At 43.2% G+C, this 23,281-nt stretch overlaps 3 protein-coding genes across 4 annotated transcripts; 1 reads left to right on the top strand and 2 right to left on the bottom strand.

Annotated features, from left to right (window-relative positions):
* Positions 1–94: 94 nt before the first annotated feature.
* On the top strand, positions 95–8,447 carry LOC121596624 (crossover junction endonuclease MUS81). Of its 2 annotated transcripts, none has more exons than XM_041921722.1 (4): positions 95–1,197; positions 1,262–1,674; positions 4,925–6,486; positions 6,993–8,447. In XM_041921722.1, exons 1-2 carry the CDS (start codon positions 184–186, stop codon positions 1,637–1,639), a joined length of 1,392 nt encoding a protein of 463 aa, XP_041777656.1. In that variant the 5' UTR covers positions 95–183; the 3' UTR covers positions 1,640–1,674; positions 4,925–6,486; positions 6,993–8,447. The 2 variants fall into 2 exon arrangements, with proteins under 2 accessions (XP_041777656.1, XP_041777658.1); XM_041921724.1 differs by having other exon boundaries at positions 6,988–8,447.
* On the bottom strand, positions 1,575–3,957 carry LOC121596625 (venom protease-like). Its single transcript, XM_041921725.1, has 4 exons — positions 3,717–3,957; positions 3,434–3,661; positions 3,076–3,343; positions 1,575–2,292 (listed from the first exon to the last, which is right to left on the bottom strand). Exons 1-4 carry the CDS (start codon positions 3,817–3,819, stop codon positions 1,704–1,706), a joined length of 1,188 nt encoding a protein of 395 aa, XP_041777659.1. The 5' UTR covers positions 3,820–3,957; the 3' UTR covers positions 1,575–1,703.
* On the bottom strand, positions 6,906–7,884 carry LOC121596626 (hypertrehalosaemic prohormone). The gene is made up of 3 exons (XM_041921726.1): positions 7,649–7,884; positions 7,420–7,551; positions 6,906–7,303 (listed from the first exon to the last, which is right to left on the bottom strand). The coding sequence occupies exons 1-3, from the start codon at positions 7,715–7,717 to the stop codon at positions 7,265–7,267; spliced, it is 240 nt and encodes a 79-aa protein (XP_041777660.1). The 5' UTR covers positions 7,718–7,884; the 3' UTR covers positions 6,906–7,264.
* Positions 8,448–23,281: the final 14,834 nt, after the last annotated feature.

Here is a 23,281-nt window from a genome sequence, read left to right as displayed (position 1 = left end):
TGCTCATCGGGTATACGCACAACCGTGCACACCTTGCAATGACACTATTCATCTTGGCTAATGATGATTTCTGTCACGACCAAACCGCCAAAAACGTTGAAAACAAAAACCTGGTATTCAACGCATCTCATCTTGTTGGGGTGCAGCAATTCAACTCAAAATGGTGTTAAACATCAAACAATTATGCCACAAATAAAGTGCAGTATTACACTAGAAAAGGAACACTCCAGGAGCGATGCATCCGCCTCGCAGCAGCAACCCAATCGGCGCAGGATAAGCGTCCGGCTCAAGCGACCGAACCCACTGTTCGAAATGTGGTTAGAAGAAATGATAGCCAAAGCGGAAGAAAAGAACACGATGGGTAAGATGGCGCTCCAGAAAGCACTCACCTCCTTGCGGCGCTATCCGCTTCCGCTGGCAACGGGCCGGGACTGTATAGCGTTGATGGATTTCGGCAAAACGATCTGCGAAAACCTCGATCGAAGGCTAAAGGCGTACCTTGCTAGCGGTGGGCGGGTAGTGTCCGATCATACGCCAGCAATTGAGGCTCTCTTGAATGATGAGCAAGGAGAACATTACCTGGAACTTACGCGCACAGTACGGCGAGAACGTGAGGAAGAGGTTATGGTGGTTGCCGAGGAAACAGAACCCATGGAGGAAGCCATGCCAAACGACTCCATTTTCGATCACGTCCCCGGTGCTGCGGCAGGAGGTGATGAATTCGTTCGCATAACGCACCCGAAAGCGATCCTGCTGGTAGACACGTGTGAAACGATGGGCAAATCGAAAAGTGGTCTAGATCGAACGCTACAGGAGCTGACGCAGTACGGCGTGGAGCACGAGGTACGGCGCTTGAGTGTGGGCGATTTCGCGTGGATCGTGCGGGACGATTCGGGCAGGGAGTTTCTGCTGCCCTACGTAGTGGAACGTAAGCGCATGGACGATCTGGCCAGCAGCATCAAAGATGGCCGGTTTCACGAGCAAAAGTTTCGCCTGATGCAGTGTGGCCTTCCCAATGTGATTTACCTGATTGAGCATCTTGGGAACAACCGGCAGGTCGGTGTACCGGAGGGAACGCTTACCCAAGCGGCAATCAACACGTACGTGCAGGGGTTCACCGTAAAGTACACGGAAAACCATCACCACACTGTCCTGTACCTTTCGGTGATGACAAACTTTTTGAACAATTCGCTTCAGGTATGTAGTATAGATCGTCTATTGTGGAATACACAGAACATTTATTTTATCTTCCTTTTTATAGAACAAACTTTACCTCGACGTTACTAACCGGCCCGCAACGGAGCACGCTTTCGAATATCGCTTCTCCAGTCAAACCGTTCCACTGCTTTCGTTTGAATATTTCTACAAACAATCGTCCAAAACACGCGACACCACCGTGCGGGACACGTTCATGAAGCAGCTGCTGCAAATTAGGCTGCTTACGATCGAGAAGATAAATGCCATCGTGGAGAAGTACCCAACGCCCCAGAGTCTGTTCCGCGCGTACGAACGGTGCCCGAGCGAGACGGAGCGTCAGCGCCTGCTGAACCTACCGTACGGACCGACGAAGCGTACGATCGGCGACAAGCTTAGCAAAATCATCTACCAGCTGATGATGAGTGAACGGTACACTTCGTGAGCCACCGGAGGTCGCTTGGGACGCCCAGCGTAGAGGTAAGGTGTGTTGCGTTGTTTCTTTAAGGTTAAAATATTAAATTTTCTATCCATGAAAGATACGAATAGACGGTGGTGTAGACGGCCGGCACCCCGGCCAACCCACAGTTATGGCCGAACGAGGTAACGCCGATGATGGTGTAGGTGCAGTACACGTTCGCATCGTTGTACACCTGCAGCGGTCCGCCGGAATCGCCCTGGCACGTGTCCTTGGTGGAGTTGCGCGAACCTGCACACATTTGCGTGGTAGCGTTCAGACCGGTGCGTAGTTTGCGCGTCGGCTCGAACTGATCCTTACACTCCTCGAAGCGGAACATGTCGAGCGTTACCTTGAGGAGGGAGCTGCTTTGCTCCAGCCCGAACCCGATCGCACCCCAGCCGGTTGCGATCGCACGCTTTTGGGGGATGGCTGCCTGCAGCGGCAGGCAGATGGGGCGTGCGTAGGGTGAGAAGATCACCTTTCGGTTTAGCTTAATCAGTGCGATATCGTTGTAGTGGGACGTTTGCTTGTACTCGGGGTGTGGGATGCGTTCCGCGATGTCGTAATCCTCCGGGAAGGCTTCGTCGGTGGAGGAGGCGAGCGAAAGCTCTCCCAGCCGGACGATAGTGGCAGGTCCGCTTGTAGGGAAAAGGATGGTAATGGTTGATTCGAAAACGAAAATCTTATTTTTTGGTTTATTAATACTATAAATTACAGTCGTTAACTCGTACGACTTAACAACATGCCCGTCATAGGTTCAATCTCCAATTATCTGAATAATGGGACATTGAGTCCCATGCCCTTAGTTCACAAGAAAAATACTACTTCAACGGCACGTGAAAAACGTACAAATAAACTCTGAAATTTAAAGTTCTAACCTACCGACAGCATAGCCAAGACTTTGAGCCTTCGAGTTACTCTCTGTTCTAGTCGTTGGAGCATGATCTGGCTGACCAGCACTTCGTCAATGACGATTGAGGCAAACAATTTGACCCATGCCTCCATGCATAGCGGCCAAAAAGCCGTGCATAACCAAAAAAGTTGGATGAACGTAATGAACGTAATTAGCAGAGTTGTTTACAATGAAGTTAAACACAAGTTTTAGTCCCAATAATGAATTTAGGAACATTAATATTCATGTGGAAAATATTTTAAGCCGTTGTCTGCTGATTGAATGCGGCACTAAACACTACGCAAGGTCAAATCAATTTGCTTTCCCAACCGATAAAAAAATGTTGTCCCATCAACTCCGTGCCGCTGTTTATTCTACAAAACCGCATCTAATGCTACATATCAATCAACCAATTTAATTGGCATCGATGAGACTGCAAACAAATGTACCCACGATAGAAGACGAAATCCATGCATTTTTTGTTTTCGTATTTGAGCTCCCCAAATCGTCATTTGATGGCAATACTTACAAGTTTGTGGAAGTTAGGCAGTGGCCAGCAGTTAGAATGAAACGATCGGACACAAGCGAACCACCGCACAGATATCGGATCTCCGGCGCCTCACCGAACCCGATCAGTGCCATGTGGGGGAACTCGCGCGCTTTGGCCAGCTCACCGTCCACAATCAGTTCGACCGCGGTATGGCCACACTTGTCGATCGTTTGCAGCTTTGCCTCCGAAGCAGTCAGCGAGTTCACGTACTCCTTCGAAAACACAGCCTGCCCATACTCGGCACACTCTGTCGAGAGGAAAATAGAACAAAGAATGTATGAAAAAGGCCTCTTCCATGGGGAAAAACACCTAATTTTGTATGAAATTTTACACGTACTTTCCGCAACCCGCTGATGCTCGTTGCGTGGTGTGGTGGAGGGTGTGGTTGCTGCGGCAGGCGTAGTGCCCACCTGCGGACAGCAAACAATCTGCACACGATCTATAAAGCCGCACTTGGTCGGGTTTCCCCGTCGATTGCGGATGTCATCGATTACGGGTGCACACTCGGACACGATGCGGCAGATGCCTGGCTCGTTCGTACGCTGCACTATGCACGGATCACCCACTGTGAAGAAATGGTTGATGAATAGAAAGCAATTTTGAAAAGTAATTTTATTTACCTTCTAAATCACAGCGTACAGTTGCAATCACAAACAAAATCACACAAAGCGCCACCGATGACGCATACCGGAACGGCTGCCGCATGTCGATGCGTGAGCCCATCTTCACCGCTCTAGTTCACCGGTGCGAATGCGGCGATCGCGATCGCGTTCTTCGATTGTGGCTACAGCGTTTGTTTGCACATTGTGTTGTGGTGTCGTTACTGTTCTCACGCACCCGAACATCGTCGAAACGACGGTCCCCACAGTACGATCTCATTCCCCAACTCTCGCAATCAGTTGCGAGTACACGCTTGGCGCTGGGTGGATTCATCGCTCAGTCGATGCTTCCAATCAGCGGTGTTTGTTTAATGCCACTGCGCCGCCACGCGCTCTCGACGCGCTCCGATCGAACGGCGCCGCAAAGAACTGGTTTGCAACTTGCCATATGCATATGCTGCTTATCCGGATGAGGAACGGGGGAGGGTCTTTGTTCTTTTAAGTGGTTCTTCTTTTGCTTGTGGTTTCGGTGCTTCCCTCAAAAAACTAGTTTGGAGTGATTTATGACATGCTGGTTTTGGTGGAGCACGAGCTACACAGAGCAATTTGCACAACAAATCGCTTCGTGGTGTATAGCAAATGATAAAATTTATATGCTCTGCCGAAAAATGTTAAAATATATAAAACAATGCGATACATGATGAAACAAATCAATTTCAATTATAATTCATGTACAACTAGATTCATAAAAAAAACTCAAGCAATACGGCCGAAATGTTCATCTCGAAGAAACATAAAATTAATGGCATATGAAAGGATCGTCAAAATGTTCATCTTAAAGAAACACTTCATCTAGAAAAGACTACATCTTAGAAAGATTTCACTGTAGTTCTTAACAATGAATATAACAATATAAGAACATAATCTGATGAGACACTAATCTGATGTGATCACAAATAGGAATAAAAGTTACTACAGTCATTATCCGATATACGCTATCGTACGGGACCGAGCACAATAGCGTATCTCGAGTTTTCGCGTATAGCGGATTCAAGAATATTAAGGAATTTTTAAAAAAGAGCATACAATATTTCAGAGAATAAAAAATATTCGCAAAATAACACATGGAGCTGTCAAATTTAAAGGAATCGCCTACTGCGACTTCGCGTAAATCGAGTATTGCGTACTGCGGATAATTGCTGTAATTAATTATATATTTTTTGTTTCAGATGGTCATATCGGTGCGTTTTGCTGATGAGATAGTTAGTGACAGCTGTGCCTCAAACGTTTTCTACTCCGGTATCCCGTTCTTGAGGCTATAGCATGCTATAGCTGTCTCTGCTGGAGGACTTCTTCAAAGGATGTTACAAACTACATCATGCTGTTCCCTGTGTATAACATAGCCTTAGCTCTGCAATGGGATGGATTCCGAAGCACATCTGTAAGGGATGTTACAGACTCTCTTCGACGACATGTCGAACTGGCAGACTGGTAAAATGTATCATCACATATCCAAGCTTGAGTACACGAACTTGCTATATCCTCTTAGAAGGATAGTGGCCCATTGCAAACATAGAAACATGTGGTTACCCCAATCAACTGGGGTGGCAGAACGTTAGGTGTTCTGCGAAATGGAATCAACGATATCGGCCTTACGCTATGCACGGCGATGGACATGGACGTGAGGTTGCAGCTAGGAATCGAGCATCCTGCAGAATTATTGTTCACCAGGCCATGTCGCGATGACATGCTGGTACGATTTTTTGAGAAAGCCATCGAGAGAGAGTCGCTCCTTGAGGACTTCTTCAAAGGATGTTACAAACTACATCATGCTGTTCCCTGTGTATAACATAGCCTTAGCTCTGCAATGGGATGGATTCCGAAGCACATCTGTAAGGGATGTTACAGACTCTCTTCGACGACATGTCGAACTGGCAGACTGGTAAAATGTATCATCACATATCCAAGCTTGAGTACACGAACTTGCTATATCCTCTTAGAAGGATAGTGGCCCATTGCAAACATAGAAACTTGTGGTTACCCCAATCAACTGGGGTGGCAGAACGTTAGGTGTTCTGCGAAATGGAATCAACGATATCGGCCTTACGCTATGCACGGCGATGGACATGGACGTGAGGTTGCAGCTAGGAATCGAGCATCCTGCAGAATTATTGTTCACCAGGCCATGTCGCGATGAGATGCTCTTTTGTGTGCAGGCCATCGAGAAAGAGAGAGAGAGAGCTATGTGCCGCTTTTAATTATCATGCTATAACCACAGTGTGGGTCGTCGCGAAAGTGTTTGAAATACTCTTTATGAACTCTTCTTGGCTTCTGCTTATAACATTAACACTAATCAGCACGAATTCGTTCCCCGAAGGTTAACAACGAAAAATCTTGGGCAAATACAAACCTACAGCCATCAACGTATTGATGCGCATTTTCATGTAGATGTCATGTATAATAACATCATAAAAGTCGCCTTCGACACTGTGTCTCATAACATATTACTCTCCAAACTAAGTCCCAGGACAACTCTTAAAATGAGTTCATGGAACATACGCACTCTTAGCGGAACCGGAACATTAAAACAGTGATGACCAACTGCTTGACACGCTAAACATCGACATGGATTGTGAGCTTCGGATGAAATTATTAGTTTGAAGGGCTATAGATGATTGGTTATGTATCCTACGCGCATGTGAGGCAGATTTTTCAACATAATCCGCACAAACTGTTACGTCCCTATCGAAGGCAACTAGGAAAAAACGATCGACGCTGACGACAGTCAATTGTAAGTAGCTCATAATATAGTTGCCTTACCATACCATTCAATTTGATGTAGCAAATAAACTGGTCGATGAAGAAAAAGCAAGCGCTTGACTGAGTGGCGTTTGAAGCTTCGATAACAAGTTTCATCGCCTGTAAATCATAACGATTTCTCAGGCATGATTCACATAGTTTTCAATCTGAGACCACTAACAGCTTGGAGTGATGAATGATTGGATCGTTGGAGTCATGCGAGAAAATTGTACAACGACTGTAGGCACTTGATGTTTGGCGATTCTGTTGCACAAACAGTCGCTACATAAAGGTTTGTCTTCTCGGCTTGTTATCATTTTCCTATTGCGTTGATTCACGGTTCGCTGACCAAAGTTGAAGAGCATCATTTCTTTCCATTAACTTTCATTATTGTATTGTACACCAATGCCGTTAACTTATGCCATTTTGTTTATTTTTTTTTCTTATTTGTTTTGTTTGACTTTGTCACATTGAATCCTTCCGTCGATGATAGAGCAGCACGAGTTATTTACAATACAGCGTAACCCCGCAACAAAGGCCGAAACATGATGGGTGTGAAGTGGTCGTCGGAACAAGAGCTATCTTTGTTGCCCAGTGAGCCGAACGAAACGAACAAACGGTGAGGAAAATCTGTGTACATCCTGCCATCGGGTAAATCGAGCAACCGACTGTACGAAGAGTGTGGAGCGCGGCAAGAAACGGCGGGGCAAACGGTGGCCACGGGCGCGATGCTTTGCGCCAGCACTCCATGGGCTGGTGGGCGTTGGTGTCTACTTCTGGCTGCAATCAACAATCTTCTGCGCTTCGGCCTGTGCATTCCAAATAGGGAGAGAGAAAGTTATATCCATTTTGTACACGGTTTGTACCATGCAATCGTTCGCTTCGGTTCGCTAACCGGGCTCGCCCACCCATTCCCCAACCCTACCTGAATCATCCGGTAGATGACGAGCAGCGAATCAACCGGTGTTTTGCATGCGTCCTGCCCGAAGGTACTGCCGAGCGGATTGATTCCCATCGCACCTTGCGACCGCTTGCCCCAGGCCGGTGTGAAGGTCAGCTGAAATGGCATTTCTATTAGTAGCTGCTGCTGGGGTGGTGCTAGGGCCGCGAACCTGCCGGCCCGCGGTAAACATCATCCATCCATCTGCGCTTACCTGAGCTTCGGTGATCAACATCAAAGAGGCACAAATCAGCAGCACGGTGAACAGCTTCACGGTATCCATATCGGCGCGGCACCGGCAAAGATCTCGGCGGTAGATTAATTAGAATTTTGTTATTTGCTTTTTAATGTTTGCCCGGTACGTTCGCTGGTTCCGGCGGTCGTTAGCGCTAGCTGTCGGCGGTTGAATGGGCGCGCTACGCGACGATGTAGCGTTTCCGATTGAATGGTGCAGCGTGTCTGAATTCTGCCTGCTCCTGGTGTGTGGTTTTTTATACCTCAGCATGGTCTTAGCGTCCTAGCGGGCGAGTCCTTTTGTGAGCGTGGTCGGTTATACGGTTTCCTTGAAGCCGCTGCAATGCACTACTTCGCTGCACGGTCCGAGATGATGGCAATGAGCCAAAAAGGGAGGATTCTAAAAAAAGAGAGGAAAAATGCTTCCAGACGTTGTACGGAAGTAATTAAAGATCCGTTTTAGTTTGCACTTGCAGGATGGCATGACGTACGATGATGCTGAACGTGCTATGATCCGTAGGCGGAAACAGTGGTAAAGATGGGTAGGAAAATCGTTATGGCTCACGGCGTTTCGGATTGCCTGATGTGCGCCAATAATCATGCAGTTAAACATACACAATCGACGAATACCTACATCTTGTTAATGAATATGCTTTCATAATTCACACCGGTATGGATGGATAGGTTAGCAATGTTTATATGGAGCTATGACTGCTGTTTTGTTTGTACTGAATGAATAAAATGGAAAATTGTGATATCTTTTGAAGTTATAAAGGTAATGATGTGCAATCGCATACGCTATTTGGCATGCTGGATGTACTATGCAATATAAAATAATTCATTTGAAAGTATATTTACTTAATTTTTAACGTAAATGTTATTAGGTTATCTGACTATAAAAAAAGAGAAAATGTTCTATTTTAGTATTAATTACATTCGAAATATGTCCAACAGCCATAGTTCTTAGTGATTGTAAAACCGTTTTAGTGTTTTTTGGGCTTTGTTGTACTTGTATTTTTTTTTCATTTTATTGTAATTTGTGAATTGAATTGATAACTTATTCGTAAGCTCAATTTATTCGATTTAAAATCTATTTATGTGTAACCTGTGTTGAGTTAATGAGAATGAACTCTTCCCTGTATAAACAATAGCTGTTATTCATCAATTCTCTATTGCGTGTTTGAGTTTCAACTGCATTTTTTATGTGTTATTGTATTTGTGTACTCACAGCAATTTGAAAAGCACCTTTTCTTTGCTTGTATAACAGCTGGTATAACAGTGCATCGAAAATGTTTGGTCCAACGATACCGATTTAAGTCAAAACAACGAAAAATTAGAACATAAATCACCCTCTTTTTATCTACAAAAAAAAATGGTTAAAACGATGTTTGTGATTGTGCAAGTACGGAAAAATAGTTAAAGAGAATCTGTAAAAAATCCAAAACGCTATAGCAACAAAAACTATGCAGCATAAAAATATCATTATTTTCTTTGCATAGTTTTAGGCGTTTAGCAATGCCGTATGTTGGTATTTGATATCTGTAATAGAGCGCCTACCATAACTATATGGGCAGCCGTTTTTCTCGATTTGCCGGCTAAATACAGGTATTCCCCAATATACGCTAATAATGCGCCCCGGAGGAAATAGCGTATCTAGCATATTAGCGTAAGTCGAATGTCGAGGTTTTCTGTAAAATTATAGCAAATTTTCGAATAATTTTGTTTGTAGTGGTAGTTTTTAGCCACTAAATTAGTTATTTGATCTGATTTCAACCGTAGATTAAAATTTTATACCTTTTGAAATGGATTTAAATATTCGACCAAAAAGGAATTTGCATTTGACATACGATGTGTCAAATTAGTACACTTTGGTAAAAAAAAACTGTCAAATTTAGAAAATAGCGTATAGCGAAATCGTGTATATCGAGTATGGCGTATATCGGGGAATACCTGTAAATACTTTTAAACATCCAGGAACTATCTTGCGAATACAGGACCAAACTTTGCAAGCAGACGGCTACGGGCGCCTTTGTAGCGGTGTAAGAGAACATCGATGGTAAAGTGGGTGGTGGGAGGAAAAAAATTATCAAGTTAGGATTATATTCCTTAACTATGTACATAACAGCAGCAAATATTTTGATTCTGCGAAAAAAAAATAATTGAGATTTTTCTGCCGCTTTTGTTTGATCGAATCAGTTTTGAGCCGATATTCACTAATTTGATAAAGTTCGCATGGCCATTTTTATAATATACAAAATATTTAAAGATATTTTGATGTGTATTTTCAAAACAATGATTACATGCAATACAATTTTTTTGAAATCTTTTGATATATAAAAACAGTATAATTTGATAATTATTCTTATACCTTTAAAACAGCTATGAAAACACTTTTTAATAATATTTCAAAAATTTATTTCTGTCATACCTTTCTAAAATATATTATTTATATTTTTGAACGATTTGTAAACGCATAAGTGAGCACAAAAAACCCTGCTTTTCAAAGTGTCTTTATAGCTATGGACCCTAAATTTGTTTTTTCGTAATAAGTCGTGTAATTATGTTTTTTAAAAATTGTTACACGAAGTTGTACGAAGAGGTGAAATAGTATTCTGCATAATTCATACAGTAACTGTTTTTATCTATCTCTTACAGATTTCCGCAAATAACGAAAAACGACTGTCCATATAGTTATGGTAGGCGCTGTAGAAACAATCATTCCTTGTTTTGGGTGCGATAGTGCACTTGAAATATTAACTGCTCTTCTTACTATTGTTTTGTAGGGACAGTTTTAATGATATATTTATTTTTTTTATTTGATCTCAATAGTTCAGTTCCAATTCTGGCAGCGAAAAGTAGTTTTATCGATTCCGCTGATTTCCTTAAGTTCTGTATATTCAAAATTTAACAAATATAATTTGCAATAATCTTTACTTACGCCAAAACCCAAAACCTCTTTCTCAAATGGAACAGGAATTCTACCATGCGATGTTTTTTTAAATAAAAAAAAAAACACAATTTTCGAACATCAGAATTTCAAATATCCTGGCACGAACCGAAGACATGCGCAATGAAACTATTACGGGGAGTTTGAAACTCTCCTTCAAACAGTGAGTTCACTCTGGCGGGGACGTACCAATACATCGAACGGTCCTCTACCACTACAATCAACTGCTAAATTCATCCGAACCGAGTGAACTTCAACCCGCCAAGGACGAACCGTTCCAAACGCGTTCGTGCATCGTTCGTGTGTTCAGGACAGCCGCCCCAGCTCCCCCCGTAGGTTCATTCGTGACTGAAGCCCGGTCAGCTGATAGTGAAACAGCTAGAAAACAACAGAAAACACCCCACTACACACCCACCACTTCAGGGACTTTCCTTACGAGCTGCCCGGCCAACGGATAAGCGATGTTTTCGCCAACCACCGCCCGTTGAGTGTTGAAAAGTGAAACCTCCACCACCGGCACCACCATCGACGGGCGGTGGTTGTACCGGAGGTTCGGTATGTAAAAGCAACAATTGCCTGCATGGTTTCTTCCCATAGCTCTTTGCCCCTCCCACCAAGTGCCAGGGACTGCCCAAGAAGAATGCTGGCGAATATCGGCCCCGATGTTTGTGTGTATAGTTTACCGGCACCATATGTGTGTGTGTATGGTGATGTGGTACGGAAAAGCACCAATTCGAAGCTGCCGACAGTGTGCAAACAAGGAAACGAGGGAACTGAAATAGAAGAACGTACGGTTGGTGTTAGCACGGTGTTTGTTGTTTCACGCCGGTTCGCTTGCTCGTCTAGTGCCGCTCCTGCCCGGCTCAATGTGGGCTCCGGGGTAGTTGTGGAGGATGGGGATGCTGCAGTCAAACTTTATGCTTCTGGCGCTGCCGGCGCTGCCAGTTTGCTGCATCAAAAACTAGAACGGGGTTGCGAGGGAGGGAGGGAGGGAGGGAGCGCGTGCCTGTTGAGTCGGCAATGGTTTGGATGGTTGGTTCGGGTCTATGAATTTTTCATGCCAAACATCCCCAATCGGCAGCTGTCTGATTTCGTTATAAAGTCGCATATTAACGTCATGCCAGGTGGCGGCGGCAGCACGGTTAAGCTCCCAGGCGCGTGAGGAAACTTCATCCGTGACCGTGGCGAAGAACTGAACGAAGCGACGACGTCGGCAGGACGTGTTGTTGGGCTTCAAGTCTCTTTTTTTATGAATCTAAAGGGGCAAAGGCTTGAGTAAAGGTAATCTGCTTTGCGCTTTTCTTTGAAAAACAAGCGGCTTTACGGTGCGGCGTTGGGGCTGCGTCGATGTAGATGACGGAGGGTATTGTATTGTATTGTAAGGACGCTATTTTTTGCTTTAGTAAGTTCTGCTCACGTACAGGATGAACAAACATGGCAAAGCTCCACTTTGTCTTACATCATTAGAACAGCGTTCGACCAGTTTTTCTGCGGAAACGGATTAATTTACGATTTGAAACTGCAAGGAGATTAAAACTATAATTGATCGAACTCATTACACATTATAAAAGGCATATGCTTTGTGGTGTTTGTGCGGTGTTTAACAATGATTCTATATTCCTACTGAATTTGCCTCGCTTTAAATCGTTGAAAAACATGGCCCAACAGTCTTAAAGCGACTCTTTAATGTGTCGTTCTGCTGTTAAAATTCATCCAATTTAAGAATGGCAAGGAGCGTTTGATTGGGAAAGGGAAATGGAAGCGGCAAGCATCTTCCACGGTTCTGTCCTGGCCAGCAGCAGCAGCAGCAGCACCGTGTCTCGCGCGGCTTCTAAGTCAATTCGCGTCCGATCGTTTTCGGTCGTAAAATTGATGCTAATGGGATGATGATGTACTTGGAATTGCCTCATAAATATCCGGCGGTCCGGCCGTTTCCCGCGGTGTCCCTGTTGCTACTTCATCAGCCTCAGCGGTGGTGCGAATGATTTGGCCCAAGAAGAAAATGTGCCGGATGGCGAAGGAGCCTGATTGTCTAATATTTTAGCCAATCAACACGCTTCCAAGTCCCTCTTTAGTGTCACAGCACACACATTAATACGACAAAATGCCGACAGACCAGACGGAGCCTGAGTTTAATGAAAAGCTTGAGAATCGTATTACAACTTATCGAGTGGAGCATGGTAATCGATGACTTAGCAATGGGATTAACAATGGCCCCACACAAGCGCTGGCTAATTAATCGAGCGTGGCATTGTGTGCAGCATCTATCCCTATTTATCACGTGCCACTTGTTTTGCAAACCCCGCCAAGAGGTTTAAACTAATAAGTAACAAAGTTAGGTGCAGGCAGACGGCGGCAAAAGTGCGTCCAGCGCGTGCCGTTGCTAATTTATTACCCTGGAAAATGCTATGTGATGCGTGAAAAACGCATGCCTGGAATGGAATGCGCTCCAAGCGTGGGCGGCAAATGGAATGTGCTACATTTAATTATGATAGTCGAAGGCCGATGGTAAGCGACAGCACTTGAAAACTAATTGAATATTTATCAACATTTCAGCAGTTTCTTGGATTTTTTGTTTGTTCTGCTCTTCGCGTAGAAAGCATGGGAGCGCACCACGCTTGCGATGGAGACGCCTGGTGGCTCGTGGAGACGCCTGGTGCGCAATTAACAGTCGACACACAACAAATTTGTCTCGATTAACCGTCGCGCCTCGATAGAAAGGGGTGAAATTTGGTTGAAATTCTCGTGGATCTCGTTGCGCCGAACCGGCCACTTAAAACGTTGCGGCGAACATTTCCATGCCACCGTAAGCTTTAGCCGCCGTCTGAAGAGGTTCTTGGTAGTGGCAAAGTGCTTGTTTTTCCATTGAAATTTTAAAGCGTATGGCATCTTCCTTTTTTTCGTCTTAATTTGGTTCCCTGTTCTTCCATCGTTATTGGCTGTTGCTTTTGATGGGCTTTTCATTATGGCCCGGCTTTTGATTTTTTTAAGTCTCCCGTTTCGCCCTTCGGTGGTTGTTAATATTTTTCGAAACATCAGGCATCAGTTTCGTTTTGTGCGCAACCATTTTCGATAGCTACCCTCGACTTACACAACCTTCGCTGAATATGAAATCATTCTGGTGAAAATCATTCGCAGCATATCCCTGAAGCGGCCTGGCCGAACAGTAATATAGTGCAATCTGAAGCAAATTGTATGGAAAATTACTACATCGAAGGGCGAAGGGTAGTGCGAACCATCGGGAGGGAGATGATACACAACAGCAGTGGGGGAAAAAAATATGGAAGGACAAGCATCAGTGAACCCAAAGGGTGCGCCCTCGAAGCGAGCATGAACCGTCCGCAACCGAAGAACGCTAATAAAAACCCATTAATAAAATGCTAAGTCGCTGTACACGGATCGCATCGTTGTTCGGAAATCAATATTCGATCCCGGTGCGGCCCTTCGGCGGAATTGGATGATGTTCTGGCTTAATCTTTTCTTTTTATTATCCCCCGCTTCAGGGGCCAGGTCCCACGAATGGCCAAATGGTGAATACTTTTGCAGGCGGGGAAAAACAAAGCAAACCCCCCTGGAGTCCTTTCCTTTGCCTCTCATTGCAAATCACTGGGAAGGTGCTTGGGACGGAAGAAAGGGAGGGGGAAACCAAACAAACAGAAGGGGGTAGAAGACAATACAGGTAAAGTAAAGAAAAAAAAGCAAAAAAAAAACTGATCGTGAATGTTTTTCGGTTATTTGTTATGCAGTTTAGTGTCTGTGGTTTTTGTTTGTCCTTTTGACGCCGGGTTCGAACATTGGGGAATGTTTGTAGGAGTCACAGTTGGCGACTAATCAATAATGGAGTCTGGAAGGGAACTACTTCTTGGAAGGATCCGGCGCGCCACAGATGGGGTAATGTTTTAAAGAGTGTAAAGGTGTACTGCGGCAGCAGAACGAAACATCGATCAATCTTATTTGGTTTTTGTTCATTCTTTTACCAAAACGACAAAGCTGTAAATTTATAAGAAATTTTAAGATTTTCCCCTGTCAAATATTATACAAAGCGTTAAAAGAATGGAATCATAACTGTCTTAAAATCATTTATACACAAATAAAAAATAAATTAATTAATTAATTAATAAACATAAATATGAAATAAACATACAACAACATACATACAAAAGAGCAATAAATATTCCATTAATCAAACAATTAAAAAATAAGCACGAAGAAATTAATAAAACAATAAAAAGGGCAATTAAAATACATTAAATCAATCAATCGATCAATAAAAAATCAATAAATAAATCAGTAAGTCAATGAATCACATGTTCAAACATGTTTATATAAATCATAATTTCATTAATTTAACAATCAACTTATAAAGTAAATATGGATAAATTAACACAAATTGTAAAACATTTAAAAATCTTAAGAAATCCTCTGAAACAACATAAAAGATAAAAAATAATAAAAGAATAGATGAAATAATTATACTGAGGTTAGATAAAAAGGATATAAAATTCAATCAAATGATGACTTAATAAATGAAATTTCCTGTGCGCCTTGTGAATTCGTCCTTGCAGCAGGGAGGACGCTTCAGCTTGGCGCAACCATACCGGTAAAGGCTTTTTTACAATACTTATTGCCCCGCTAAAACACACCCGTGCCTGCGACAGAAGAAAGAAGAAAAAACACAGAAAAAAAACCAACATATATTTGTTTTTTCTATTGTCATCAACCATCAACCAGTGAAACCGTGCCACGCTTCATCATCGTGCGGGCTGTTCCCCAAAGGCCGCCGATATGTTTCCGGATGATGATTGAAATAATCGATTTAATTCAAAGCGCCGTGCTCCAGCGAGCATGACGATGGATTTCGGTGGATCTAGCGAAAGTCGGGACAGAATACATCGCCCGTCCCGTTGGGGCCCTGCTGCCGATGAGGTGGATAACGATGATGACGATCTCGTGGCGCACGCTTCGAAAATTGCACTGCATCGGGCTCCACTCGTGCCATCACGTGTCCCTAGAGGTAGGGGAAGAGAAAATTGATATTTATGTTTCTCGATACACGGAGACCTTCCACCGTATCGCCTTCCCACACAACTGCAGCACTGGAAATCCGTTTTGGGAGTTTGAAATGTGGAGTTTTGCTTCGATTTGCGAAATTTTCACCATCACTCCGGGGGGAGTTTGTTCGAGCCGGCTTTGATTGTTAGTTTACCGTATATGTGTATGTGTGTATGTGTGTGTGTGTGTTTGTGATTTTCTCAAACAAACCCCAACCAAAAAAAAAGATCGATCGATCGATCGATGGTGCATACATTCATTTCACCATTTGCCTTCATCGAGGTGAGGCACGCGACAAGCAAAGTGTTTACGATTGGGTAGGTGGGTGCTTAGATTGAGCTGGGTGGAAAATGGCACAGGATGCGCTTTACAGGTACAGTCATGCCGGTGTGTTTTTGTTAGCGATCGTTTCGCTAAGCCGCTAGCCCAAGTTAGCCACGTGTGCGTGGGTCCGTGACCGATTTGCACAACAAATAACTAGCCCTACGCTTTGGGTTTTTGGAATCGCGCCAGGCAAGGAGGAAAGGTACGACGACCTCGTGGAAGGGCCGGATCGCTTTGATGTTACGCGATGCATGACGATGATGGTGATGGTGGTATGATCCCGCTTTTCTGTCATTATTGACACCCATGTAGCGCGGGCGAGAGCGAGCTGTATCACGTTACGCTGCGATGGGTTGAAATGTGACCAAACGGCCGCCATGGAAAGGGACGAATTTTTTGTGTCGTTTGTGCGTTGGCGGTTGGGTTTACTTAACCCAACAAAAAAGAAAGATTGCAAAAGTGTGCTGAGCAGGGAAATGAACGTCAGATGAAATAGCTGGTTAAGTAATTGCTTCTCGAGGCTCTAATTGATTCGGAAAGCGTTTTTGAGTGTTTTTTCTTCTCTTGTCATAAATTATGTGTAATTTACAACTTTTTTTTAGATGAGTTCTTATCATTATTAGATATTTACCTTTTAGTCTGTCGTCCCATAGAGCCATAGTCCCATGGGAATTTACATAAAATATGTAACAATTAAAATCAACTTTTCAAATATTTTTCCCCTATCAATATATCAATCAAGATCTGGGGCTAGGTGAGAAAGTTAGCATACTTGAAAAGAGCTTAGCGATATCTATTCGAGGCCCAAATATTATACAGGGTTTACCATCATAATAAACAACTGTCCACTTGTTTATAACAATAGTCGTTTTGAATAGACACCGCTGTCTACCACTTGCTCACACGTCAGATGGTGTAAGCTACTCTGTCCAATTCAATAACACAATTTTCGCCTTCGATTAGCAACTGTCAGATTCGGCACGGTTTGTTTTGTTGGGACAAATTTTACAAAAACCAAACATTTTCAAACACGTTTATTTTATTCAACCAATATGCAGTATAAACCATCTTCTTCTTCTTTGGCTCAACAACCGATGCCGGTCAAGGCCTGCCAACACACTTGTGGGGTTGGCTTTCAGTGACTTATTGATTTTCCCCCCATAGCAGGATAGTCAGTCCTACGTATGGCGGCACGGTCTAGTTGGGGCTTGAACCCATGACGGGCATGTTGTTAAGACGTACGAGTTGACGACTGTACCATGAGACCGGCTTAAGTATAAGTATAAACCATACATTTCAATAAATCAAAACATTAATTTTGTTAATTACACAACAACCACAATAAACCGTGCCGAATCTGACAATTGCTAATCGAAGGCGAAAATTGTGTTATTGAATTGGACAGAGTAGCTTACACCATCTGACGTGTGAGCAAGTGGTAGACAGCGGTGTCTATTCAAAACGACTATTGTTATAAACAAGTGGACAGTTGTTTATTATGCTGGTAAACCCTGTAAGACAAAGAAGACAAAGCACCTGGACATGGAACAGATTGAAATGATGATAGGGTAGGTTAGAAAATGAATTTAAAAATTAATTTCCGAAACTAATAAGTAAACTATGAGCGTGAAACTACGAAACTGGAATACTTGTGACTAGGAAATACATAAATTTTACTAAAGGAGTAACACTACTATGAGCTTAATTAATAAGGTAATCTTCAAGTATTGAGTAAAGGATGTCTGTAGAATCATGCAGAAACACATAGATTATATTTAAGCTCGTTATTTTTCTCTTGTTCTTAGTAATTGACGTTACTTGATTCAAATGATCCTTTTAAGCATCCTGTGCACGACTGCAAAACATAGCATTGATTGAACGCTCCATTGTGTTTCGTGCACAAACTATCTGCCGCCCTCCGGGGCGCTTTGACCCGAGAAGTAACGAGCATCATTTTAAACTGCTCGAGGTGCTCTGTTTCCGTTTGCAACGACTCGCTACCTCTTACTGATGAAACGATGAAGCAGCATAAGGTGGACGACGGTTCTGTAAAGGTAATCCGAACAAGACAAACTGTTGTTCACGGTGAAGACGGTGAACAAGCTATTAATACAAAGTGCAGCTTCCAACGAGGGCAAGTGGCTCTCGGTTACATGGTTTAATAGAATGCGAGGAATAGCATACCGTCGGTGGGTTGGTGAAGGTGTATCACATTTCAAACAATGACTGCATTTCCAGCAGCAGTGGAAATCACGCTCTACGGCTCGAGGATGCGTTTGACTCGTTAGGATGATTCTATCGTTCGTAGAACTCTGTTGAAATAGTCATTACCCTTCATCAAAGAATAATTTCTACCTAGTTTATTACCATCATTCTGCTAAACCCATCAAAACATGATTGTTGAATCAAACCGACACCTAAACTGCCGTTTGAAATAATTATTTTTCAACACACAAACGCTACAGCTTGCTTTTAATCCGCTTCGGTCTGTAAAATCCTGCCCCAGAGGTGGATTCGTGCCGCGAACGTGAACGGAAACGGAAATTTAATGAGCAATCGGAGCCTAGCGGTAATGCGGATCATTAAGTGCTAATTCGCCCGATGGTTGCAGTCCGGTTCACGACCTCATAAAGCCAAATTAACATCCGGAAATGGTATGGCAGTGTTTGGAGGAAGAATGGGGGTGGTTTGAGGCCAACATTACTGCACCAATGGGGACGTGATAAGCGCGCGCCCATCAATGAACAGATAATAGAAGTGTAAATGTGTATATTAACAGCTGCTTGTAACATAATCGGCCAGTCAATCGGTCAGTTTGCTTTAGCTGTTTCTCTGTTTAGTTATGGACTGGAATTATTATTGCTTTGATAGTTTGATTGGTAAATTCAACTCACTAACCCCACACACCGACGCACGCCAACAACCTTTACAGTGTGCTAAAAGATAAACGACCGCAAATGTCGCTCTGTACCTTTATCATCATCAGCTGCATCACCATCGAACATTGTCGGACCTTCTGTAAGCCGCGAACCCGAAATGTTGTGGCATAAAATGGCGAAAACTTTACCTGAGTGCACTGTCCCGCACTAACAAGCTTTCTTTGCGAGTTTGAGCTTTACACGGGGGGAGGAAAATGGCTAAGAAAATTCACAAACACCTGGGCAAAGGTCGTGGGAATGCGGTCCAGAAAGAAGGGACCCGAAACAGCTCCCCGTGCTCAACTTTCCAAGGAGCAGATGGATGGGTTGAAATAAAATCGATGACCTCAGCCCTTAAGGGATGCTACCGAGCAGCAAACACATCTAAAGCTTTAATCAACCCCCAAAAGGGAAGAGGCATCGGGCTCCTTGGCCCAAGCAATACAAGCATCACCTTCACCGCCCATAGGTGAGGCCGGTGGGCGATGAAATTAAGGACAAAATACCGACAACGCCCATCCTTCATCCCCATTTGGGTGAATGGGTAAATAATTTAACTGGCCTGCCGTTATTCAATTTGGGCTGACGTTTTGGGACGCGGCCGCCCCCGAAGCTGGGTGCACACATCTTAAAAGCTTACTGCCTTAAAGGTGCCAGAAAAGCAATCACACACACACACACACACTAAGCACGCCAGACGCAAACAAATGAACCAGAGCTTCCGTCTGGTTTTGAATGTGCCATGTGTTTGAGTGGGAGTTTGTTCTCTCTTGTGTCAATAGTAAGCGAGACAGAAACAAATCACCTTGCCCGCCTCCTTCGCACCGAGTGGGGCTGCCGTGTTGTTTGATTTTCATTTCACCTCAACAGCTGCCGTCGTGTTGCTTTAAAGTGATGAAAGGTTGGTGATTATGACTGAGCGTGGGAAGGGGTGGGAGGAAAATCACACAAACACAGACAAACACACACACACACAAGCACACGTAAACAATTTAGTACAAAGCGTTTCGCAAACGTAGGCTGATTGAAATGTGTTAAAAATGCCACCTCATTTAGATGGCTGCGAGTGGTTTGGCAAGGTTTGTGCATGTTGAACTGTGCTCTTCTGAGTTCGTTTACGTGTGAATTGTGTAGAACAAAGGGTGCTTCATTTAGTTTTTAAGTGCTTCTTGGTACGGGATGTGTTATGATGCATTGTTACGTGGGCATGGTTGGAGGATTTGATGGTTTTCCAAACAACCATTTGCAGTCTTTGTAAGGCTTTGTAATTTGTTGTCCTTCTTGGGGGTCTTAATCAACTAAATACATGTACTAGCAATCAAAACGAACATTATGCATGAGCTTTTTTAGATCGGTGCGCAATCAATAAGGATTAAGTTACATTCTCCTTGCATGGTTCCTCCCAAACAACATGGTAGAAGCAATTTGAAGAGTTGCATTTATCTAACAAGGAACGACTAGCTAATTTTTAGAATATTAATTAATAGCTTAACTTTTTTTAGTAAATAAGATTATTTTATCTACACGTATACTAATGTGGAGCATACAGGCAACTCAGGCTGCATAATGTAGGGAATTAGATGTGATATTTTGTGTATGAACACGCTGATTGTACACTGTTTGATTTGACTTGACTGATTTCACATCGACTAAATAATAATCATTTTTGAACGCTAGTGTCTGATAAGCTCGTAAGAACGCGACTGACTTATAAGAAGTGTTTCCAAGTGACTTGGGAACCTTTATTAATTAGCATGAGCACATAGGTTATAATGCAAAAAAATAATAATAAAAAGTACATATACGCTGTTGTGTGCTTTTGAGGAATAGCATTGCGATTTTGAGGAATTTTTGAAGGAATTGTATTTTTATTTCATTTTTTTTAAAATTTTTGTTTTGTTATGTACCTAGAGTGGAATGCTAAGTATTTTCAGGTTTCTTCCGTACCTCAAAAAGCTCAGCAGTTAATGAGCTATGATTGTTTTTGTGCATTATTTGTGCACACACGGAGAAGGTAAAGGGAAAATAACGCCTTCCATTCAATTCAACACATACTCGAAAATGTGTGGTACCTGAAGATGAAAGCTCCAGCTGCACTATCTTTTAAAGGACAAAGCTCTTGAATAAATTGTGTTTTGAATTGAATTAACCGTCAAGATGAGTAATGTCACCATAAAGTTCATCATTTCTTGTGTAGAGCTTTTTGGGACTATTTGGTCAGTTCGTAAGTGGTGAAAATCTGTTTCACAAGAAATGATCTGATTGAGACAAACACAGGCCAGTGGAAGAAAAACGTACTTGCAAAGCACACTCAAACACACGGCGTTTCGCTAAGACACTCTTTTTTTAACTTTACTATGGATTAACTTTAAACACCACTACGGAAACAAATGGGTAAATTGAGCTGCAATACTAATAATCTATTGATAAATAATCACAACCAAATTTAAATTAAATCCCATTTCATTATCAGTACCCTTGCGAAGGTAAGCCAATTGTCTAAAATCCACGCAAAAACAGCTGCTACGCAACCGAAATTGTATCACATTTCCTGGTTCTACGAAACTCGCGATTCAAAAGAGTTTGCCAAACAACCACAACCATATCAGCTTCGTTTCTCGGAAGCGATCAGACTACAAAGGCGCCTCCATCGACGCGTGTGCACGATGTTTATTGATTCCCGATGATTCCAGGAAAGCGTCCATCCATCCCATAAAAGGGTTAGCAAAACATCCTTAACATCAAGTGTCTCGTTTTCCGCCTTCCGCTTGTAGTTTGGGTCTAATTTGGGCGATTGTTCGAGAAAGGTAGTAATGAAATTTACATCTTTAAAAACATCTTCGCACATACCACAATCACTGGTGCGGTCTTGTAATTTTATTTCGCTTTTCATTTCTATTCATTCTATTATTTCTATTTTTTCTGAAACAAAAGTAATATTTTTTTTGTACATCATGATAGATTTTTGTTTGGTACATATATCGCGCCTGTACAGCAAATCGTGTAAAGATTCCAGGTAGTGGACGAACAATTCTCCGAATCGTTTATTTACTTCCAATTAGTTTCGTCCACCCAGGCATACAAACCCTCTCAACCTTTTGTAAGGATCTTGCTCTTTAATAAAGCCCGTCTAGATGTGTACCCTCCCAGGGAACGAAAACGGACTGGCTTGAAGCATTGTTTCGGGATTTGCATCAAACGGTTTGTTGTGAAGATTACACAAAATCCGATCTCTCTAGCTTACACAAACGGACGAGCTTTTGGGGCAGGCGATCGGGGAGGAACTTCTCAGAACTGGTGAGTGATAAGCACGCTTTCGTATTGATGCAACAGGTTTACGGACCGGGAACCTTCCAATAATGCTAACTCCAACATCCAACAGAGCACAGCCACATCGAAAGAGCTACTGAACAGCAATCGGCTGCTGTTAATTACTGCTGGGCCCGTTGTTGCTTCTGCTTTGTCCAAATTCGGAGAAACTTATATGGCGTAGAATTAAATTAAAATCCTAGTGTCGAATAGTGCACCATAATGGGCTCGTGCTTTGATCTTTTTGTATTGCATGTGCACACTTCAAACTAACGACCCACCTGTATCTACTGCCCCAGTTATACACAATTCGGCATGAAAAATGCATCCCACAGTCCCTACCATGACCTGGACCTTTACTACCAGCTGGAAGACAAACGCTTGAACGCCGCCTGAAATGAAGCTGGTGCAATGCGGACCTTCACTACCGGGGCCAAAGTGCAAAGTTAAATTTCCCCTTCATCTGATTTGATGGATTTTAATCATTTAAGCAAACGCTACAGCGCGAGATTCAGATCTACCCTGATAACATTATTCTTCGCGGAAAGCGCTGAACAATCTTGCGAGCTAAAGCAAGCGACCCACTGCCCTGTCGCCGGAGTCAGATCTCGTGCTTGCTGTTTTCGTTCAGGTAAATTAACTTACTCCGATAAAATCGTACCGAACAAAAGAAGAAGGAAAGGAATCGTACATTTGCTTCAGTAATAGAAAAGGCCGGCGGGTGCGATGGGATAGGAAACAAACGCACACAAAGATAGGAAAAAGGGACTTTGTTTCTTCTTGCAGGGTTGGTGACCCATTTCTCCCGTTTTCTCCATTGCTCGGTCATTCTACGCGCTGCGTAGATCGGTATGGAGCGGGGTGGTGGACAGCTAACTTTTCCACTAAGTAGTTGCATTAAGAATGGAAATGAGCTACCAACTTCGAAGTGACGGTCGGTTGTCTTTTATCCAGTTTAGTGGCTGTTTTTTCTTCTCGCTGTCCCTCTCTCTCTCTCTCTCTCTCTCTCTCTCTCTCTCTCTCTCTCTCTCTCTCTCTCTCTTTCAGTTGTTCCTGTATTTTC

Source organism: Anopheles merus, chromosome 3R, assembly GCF_017562075.2.
Source record: "Anopheles merus strain MAF chromosome 3R, AmerM5.1, whole genome shotgun sequence".
In the NCBI taxonomy this organism is placed as follows: domain Eukaryota; kingdom Metazoa; phylum Arthropoda; class Insecta; order Diptera; family Culicidae; genus Anopheles; species Anopheles merus.
This window is presented reverse-complemented; position numbering and strand designations above follow the sequence as displayed.

Excerpts from the sequence above, each read along its gene's own strand:
- LOC121596625 (XM_041921725.1), bottom strand. The coding sequence starts at position 3,819 with ATGGGCTCACGCATCGACATGCGGCAGCCGTTCCGGTATGCGTCATCG. Across the intron at positions 3,344-3,433 it reads GCATCAGCGGGTTGCGGAAA|AGTGTGCCGAGTATGGGCAG; the intron begins GTACGTGTAAAA and ends TCCTCTCGACAG. Across the intron at positions 2,293-3,075 it reads TGCCTAACTTCCACAAACTT|CGGACCTGCCACTATCGTCC; the intron begins GTAAGTATTGCC and ends TTTCCCTACAAG.
- LOC121596624 (XM_041921722.1), top strand. The coding sequence starts at position 184 with ATGCCACAAATAAAGTGCAGTATTACACTAGAAAAGGAACACTCCAGG. Across the intron at positions 1,198-1,261 it reads TTTTGAACAATTCGCTTCAG|AACAAACTTTACCTCGACGT; the intron begins GTATGTAGTATA and ends TCCTTTTTATAG.
- LOC121596626 (XM_041921726.1), bottom strand. The coding sequence starts at position 7,717 with ATGGATACCGTGAAGCTGTTCACCGTGCTGCTGATTTGTGCCTCTTTG. Across the intron at positions 7,552-7,648 it reads TGTTGATCACCGAAGCTCAG|CTGACCTTCACACCGGCCTG; the intron begins GTAAGCGCAGAT and ends ATGCCATTTCAG. Across the intron at positions 7,304-7,419 it reads TCATCTACCGGATGATTCAG|GCCGAAGCGCAGAAGATTGT; the intron begins GTAGGGTTGGGG and ends TGGAATGCACAG.